Source organism: Dermacentor andersoni, chromosome 1, assembly GCF_023375885.2.
Source record: "Dermacentor andersoni chromosome 1, qqDerAnde1_hic_scaffold, whole genome shotgun sequence".
NCBI classification, from domain to species: domain Eukaryota; kingdom Metazoa; phylum Arthropoda; class Arachnida; order Ixodida; family Ixodidae; genus Dermacentor; species Dermacentor andersoni.
The window spans coordinates 219,590,977-219,597,778 of NC_092814.1; the positions used below are offsets into that span (position 1 = coordinate 219,590,977).

Below are 6,802 nucleotides of genomic sequence, written 5' to 3' on the forward strand. Positions count from 1 at the left end.
ACTAGTCTCCAGAAGACACTGCCAAAATCTATGACATCATGGAGAGAGCTAGCGTTGAAGCTTCAAGCTGCTGTTGCCACCAGTCTGTTTTTACATCTTTTCTGGTGTACCAACCCCTTTTGATGTCCCAGAAGTGCCGTTTATTGATCCAGCTTAGTATTCCTCTGTAGTGTCCCTTTAATGGACCTCACTGCACATACTCCCAAGTTAGCTTTCCTGCTTCCATATTTTCGCTTATGCATATATTCGAATGTCAATGTAAAATGAAGTCTGTTTACTCTAGAAAACTTATTAAATTGGAGGTTTTCATTCCGGCATTAAAAGGTGGCTATACAGACAAAGTTAGTGTATGTGTCAGACCACAGCTGAATGTAGTCCCAAGTTCGATTGCCGTTCTTGAGACAACAAAATGTGATTTCAAGTGTTTGTTTTTAGCGTTTACCAAAAAACTATATGCTGGTGTTCGTGTTTGTCTTTAGTTGAAACCCAAATATGGTAAAAGTGGGTGCACTCAAAAACAAGTTTCTGATGAGCTATGGTGATGCCTGTCCCTCCCACCTAACCATGAATTTGCTGTGACTCTAAGGCTATGCGTTACATTCACAACAGACAAATGACACCATGAGCTGTTCTTCTCCCACCTAGCTTCAACCACAGCAATAAAACATTCTTTAAGATTGCATTATTAATTTCCAGCAACCCTTGTTAGTCCTAGCAAGATCTAGTACAACTTATTGCCATGGAAACATTACTTCAGAAAACGAGACATGTTCAAATATGTAATATATTTTTTCCCCTCAAGGCAAAGGAGTAGTGTAACATTATACCTTGTCTTTTTTATAGTTTGAAACGGGCAAAACTAATTCGAATGTTTTTGCTGAAAGCTTTGGTTTTTGGACACTGTGGTGCTGTAGGCGGGGAAACCAAAAATGAAAGCAAGATTAAACTTGTCACTGACTACTTGGAAGTGTAACACACATACATAAACTCTGTCCCCATAGCTATGTCTGTGTAGCCACAACAAGTTCTCCGCAGCTATGAAACCGTACAAGTGGCATCTTCTCTGCGAGAGCCTGTGAACAATGTCCCCATACGAAACTACCAATAACAAAATCAAAAGCATTAGGACATGCCGTAGAAGTAGCATTGGGAGCAAAGCTTTGGTGCAGACCCCACCTAGTGGTAGCAGCCGCTGTCAAATAACATTGTGGGTACTGCGCGAGTGTGGCATCTCGCAGGAGTACTGACCATCATGGGTTGGAGCTTAGCAATCCAGAGGGCCATGTCAGCTATCACCTCATGTACTCTAGCACACCGCTGCACACTCGCTTGGGCTGCAAAAGAGGGCTACCGAGCACTACGCATGCAGAGAGCATGGTATTGCCTTGAGTTAGCGGAAACTGCTTGTCTCCGGTGGCACCAAACACTGCACAAATGCCCTCGCGAGGAAAAGTCCCCGCAGCTATGCTACTCACTCTCGCAATAAGCAATGGGCCCACTTACGAGAACTTGGCTAACCTCCTTTGGCTTGGGCCTCCAGTAAGTGCAGCTCGGTACAGTATGACCACGTGCGAGCACTAGGTACCACACTTCAGCTTAGCGTCTGGAAAGGATCAACTCAAGGTATGTACACTGTGTACGTGCAAAGACACTGTAGGCGAACTCAACTTTGAGACACAAAGGTACCCGCAGACAAGAGGAACGCGTGTATGTACCCAGTGCTGTCTCAGAGAGATTTCTCCCGTGCTTGCTCTGCGGGCAGCGGTGAGCTGCTGCTGGCAATGCGAGCATCACTGCCGACAACCGTCCGAGCGGAAGGGGGAGAGGCGTAAAAAATAACGGAACAGGTGAATGCCCGTGCAAAGGCGCCACGGCATACCTCAATCCCCATGGTACACATGTATATTGTCCTTATCAAAGTCTAGCAATGCTAGGCTGCCATTTTGTATCTGTCACCGCAATGTCATTTTCAATATTCGTTGCCAATAACAATGTAGACACAGGATGCAGGGACAAGTGGATTCTTATCTTCACTTCGCACGCTCACTTCCAGTTGGATTTATTCTGTTCCGAGTGGCTACTGACACGCTCATGAGCTATTAGTGTTTTAATTGAGCGTGGTTACGCCCCGCTAAGCAGTTAAGCGAAGCGGAAGCGCGAATGGATTGGATTGGATGCAGAAAGCAAGCGCGCTGGCTAACACGTGGCATTCCCCAAGACAGCACTTTATTTTCCATTCGATAAAAATGGACCGGTAACGCATTACAAGTGCACGTCTAGATACTTCATGGAGAAATAAGATATATATACATATACAGTCGCCGACCGTTTATTCGGACCTCACGGGGACTGCGGAAATGTCCGAATAAACAGGTGTCCGAAAAAAGCAGATTAAGAAAAAAAAATTAAATCCTTTATTTCCACGCACTTATTCGGGCTCGGCAGTAGGCTTGAAGAAATCGTGAATGCGCCGTTGCACACTGTTCTGTTTACGCGCAGTCAGATAAGCCTGAATCTCGTAGAGGGTCGTATGGTCACTATAGGCGGCTGAAAGCAGTCACTGCTTGTGCACGCTCCGCATGCGACGGCAGCGTAGCACATGGTGCGTCATCTTCCGACTCGGAGTCATCGTCCGGCAGTGCAGCAGAAACCTGACGAATGATCTCGCCGTCATCGAGTTCTGCGCATGTCAGTACAGCAGTGTCAGCACCTATGAAACTGTCAAATGAGACGGTGTCCGGAATCGCAATGCAACTACTGCGCAGGTCTCGGCAGAACATTTTCCGTGTCGGTAGGGAGCACATCGGAAGGCGACAAATCTTGGGCCTCCCGGCACCCGCTTGCCAGCATTCCCCAGCGCAGTCTGCGCGGGCACTGTCGGCGCCATTAGACACTTGACGCGATGTTTCCGTATGCCGCGTTGGATCACCGAAACCTCGACACAGTACACAAAGCAAACACCACCGTGCCGACACCAGTCGCACAAACGAAAAAACGTGGCCTGCTCGCAGCGTCGTGCGCGAAGAAACAAATCAGCTGCTGGATTGTCTTGACATGGCTCACTAAGCTGAAACCGGAACTGCTGTAGAGCCACTCTATCGAACCAGGCAGAAACGATGATGATGAGCGGGGATTTGCAGTAGCGCCACTTCATGGGGCAGGAAGGAGGCTCCGTTCAAAACAAAAATGGCGTTCAGCAAGTCAAACTATGCACCGGTCAGAGTCGGTGCATGATGCTCTCAATTGAGTTGGCTCAAGGAGTGTCCGAAAAATCAGACGAGAGGTTGCAAGGTGTCCAAACTTCCGGCAGTTGTTATTATACATTATGGTCTATGGGGAGAATGGCGGTGCCGCGAAGCTGACCGAATAATTGGGCATGTCCGAATTTTTGGAGTCGGGAAAGTCAGTCGGCGACTGTATACGTTTTACTGTATAAGAGTGATCATAAAGCGTTTTTATTTTCTTTCATTACCCTGAATTTAGCCAGGGGGCGCTGCAACTACGAAAGGTCCACTCCGCTACCCTAAATGTATAACTAAAATGTGAAAATCGCCCGCCACTCCGCTGTGGCTTAGCGGGGCAGCTCGGAGCGGAGCGCACCGTAAAGACGCTCAACTAAAACACTCTTATGTATAGGCTCCTGAACAGTGCCTATCGCTAAATGGTCTGGGTTAATCGCTGCTCGCCAGCTATATTTTCACATGAAAGGGCACATGCAACTGATGAATTTTGTCATCCGATGCTTTTCTTTAGGTCATCACCAGTGATCGAGGTACATGCATGCAGTGAAAGTGGACTCCATTAAATCAAAACTCTGGAGTTCACAATGGTTTACAATTGGAAAATGAGAATTTGTTTTATTGCAGAATTTGTAAAATCAAGGTTTAAATATGAAGTTAATTAAAGAACATGCTGAAAGCCGGATAATGATTCCAAATGGAATGTACTAGCATGGTTTTTATTCATTTACGTATGGCACATACGTCAAACTACATAAAGAGCTTGCTTCTTTTTTTTTTTGCAGAATCTTACCAAGGACATGGCCGACTACTGTGTGTCCCGCATGAAACCCTATGTGGATCCAAAGAGTGGCCGATCCATCTCCGGCGCCTATGACTATATCGAGTTCACCCGCACTTTGTTCCAGAACTAAGCACTGCCTTTTATGTGTTTCCCACATTTGTCTTTAGATGGAGCTGTGCTTCTGATTATGCTAGCAACAAGCTCTGGCCTAGAGTACAGAAGACAGAATAATAATACCTGCCTCAACTGCCTTTTTAAAGACTGTTTCACAGAAAGTTCGTTCAGCTTCTTATTTGTTCTTCTGTTGTCGTTCTTATTTCTCTACAGGGTTCACCAGATGTGTAAACCATTTTTTTATATATATATATATATATACATTATAAAAGCAGCTTTTTCACTAGCATAGTGTCAGGTCCTAGGTGTACTGCATATTTTTTTTTAGTTGCATAGGTGGGTACTGTGCTTTTATTTTGCTTTTTAAACCTTTTACTTTCATGCCGCATTTTGGAAAGTGGTGACATGCTTGTGGCTCTGGCAGCTATCAGAAGTAGCATTATCTGTTGGTATTTATGTGTAACAGGCCTTTAATAAAGCAAGCTATGTTTTATTGGAAAACGTGCAGAATTTCATTGTTTAAGGGTTGTAGGAGGTTATCCGGGGGCTGAAATGTAATGTTTGTTGTAAATACCTACTATAGTCGCTGACAGTTTAAGAATTGCAAGTTTGTATGTACACTGTCCAATTAAAACAATTTGCATAGATGTGCCAGCCAATTAATTTGCTTATCTACCTGACATCAAGTGGTTTCACATGTTTATAACATTCGTTTTCTGCGTAAAGATCAGCCTTTGTGTCACTGGTTTCAAGATGAAACTTGAATGTCTAGGCACATTTTATCGGTGACCCTGATATCACTGCTCAGCCAAAAGTAATATTTTAGCTTGAAACAATTAGCTTTCGTTTTCTAATTCGTCTAGCATTTACATTAGCTAACCAAAGTCATTAATCTGTGTGGATGGACTCCTCTGGTTTAGCTAGTTCAGAGGTGAAGAGAACATGCATTGTTTTTGTGGGTGGAGCTTCTTTTTAGTAGCACGAGCATCGAGTGACACTCTTGTTTCTTGCGCAGCACTTCTGGTTCACCTCCTGGGACGACCAGGGAGGAAATTCAAAATCTGAAAAAAATAAAAATAGAACAGTACAAAATTCATGAGTTTCATTACAGATATATCGGCACACAGCTTAAGTTTAGTTACAAGTTGAGTTACTCATGTCTATAATAATTACACTTGGAAACCATCGAGATGACAGAGGACAACATTCAAAATAAATCGGAAAAAGATAGAAAACAACAGTACAGTATAAAATTCGTGGGTTTCATTATAGATACGATATCAGAGCATAAGTTTAGTTACAAGTTGAGTTACTGAAGTATCTAGAGTAATTAGAATTAGAAATTGCTGATTACTGTGCACCAAAGCACAGAATCGCCACGTGAGCAAGACTTTGACGAAATTCCTGGAAACCCGGAAGTAATGATGTTACTAATGGCGCCACACACAAGAAGGTGGCAGGATATTTAACCAGCTAATTAAGGGAAAACAGTTGCCTCAGAGTTCAGTTCATGCGTTGTGTTCAGGGGCAGATTAAGAAAAATGGGGGCCCTGGGCTAATGCGCATGCAGGCACCCTTTCCCTATACTGACCCCCCCCCCCCCCCCTGTCGCCTGCTACGCTACTGGAAATATGACATGTTTAATTTTAATTCCACCAAATTAAAAAGAACGAAGTGCGATCAACGGGATTTTTATTATTATTAATATTATAAGGGAAACAACAAAACTTGCTTGAAACGTGTGCTGTTGTAAACACCAACACATATGTTCACTTTGTGATTAATCTGCATTCTGTTTTCAGCAAAAGCTAGGCTTTAAGGAAATGTTTAGTGCACTCAAGACGAACAAGAACGTAGAAAAGACAACACAGCTCAGATGTCGATCCTTCTGAAGCTAGGCTTTGTTTGCATCACTAAGTTTAATCCCATGAGGCGACACGTGGTTGTATCCAAAACATTCTTAATTAAGAGGAAGTTTTAGCTCGGGTGCTCCTATCTAAATGCATGTAAAAGGAGAATTCGTTTTTCTCGGCAACCACTGCAACAAACTTGACGGGGTTTGCTGCATTTAAAAGAAAAACTTAAAATCTAGTGACTATTGGTTTCGAATTTTCTATTTAGGTTGTCAATTTTTTATAAAAAATTGGCAAAAATCGCAAATTTTCAGAAAACGAAACTATCAAGTTTACAGCTCCATAACCCAGCAAGAAAAAATGATATCACAATTCTGTAAATTGTATCTGATAGCACATCTAAAGCGCACAAAATTGATATCTTACACATGAACCTCAAAAAATGTGTCAATGTGTTATTACAACTTTTGAAGAACCCTCGTAAATAACGTAACAAATTCACGTAAGATGTAAAATGACATATCAAATTTGTCCGCTTTGAATGGTCTAATGGATGCCGTTTACAGAATCGCGATATCTGTTTTTGATGCAGAGCTATTAGTTTGTAAACTTCGTGCTTCTATTTTTTTCAAACTTCTGAGTTTTTTAAAAAATTTTTAACAAAATTTAAGCCCTAAATCAAAATTCCGTTTCCAACAGTCACTAGAATTTAACTTTCTCTCTCAAATGCAACAAATTTCATTAAAATCGGTCCAGGGGTTATCTCAGAAAAACGTTTTTGCGTTTTTACATGTATTTTAATAGGCCGCGTC

The 6,802-nt window shown here is 42.7% G+C and overlaps 1 protein-coding gene across 3 annotated transcripts in view; it reads left to right on the forward strand.

The window, feature by feature from the left end:
• alpha-Spec (alpha spectrin) overlaps nt 1-4,638 on the forward strand; it is a 185,931-nt gene extending 181,293 nt beyond the window's left edge. For all 3 annotated transcript variants that reach the window (XM_050195776.2, XM_050195775.3, XM_050195777.3), the window contains one exon: nt 4,025-4,638. In XM_050195776.2, coding sequence (XP_050051733.1) covers nt 4,025-4,153 — 129 coding nt within the window. In that variant the 3' untranslated portion in view covers nt 4,154-4,638. The remainder of the gene's footprint in view (nt 1-4,024) is intronic.
• Nucleotides 4,639-6,802: the final 2,164 nt, after the last annotated feature.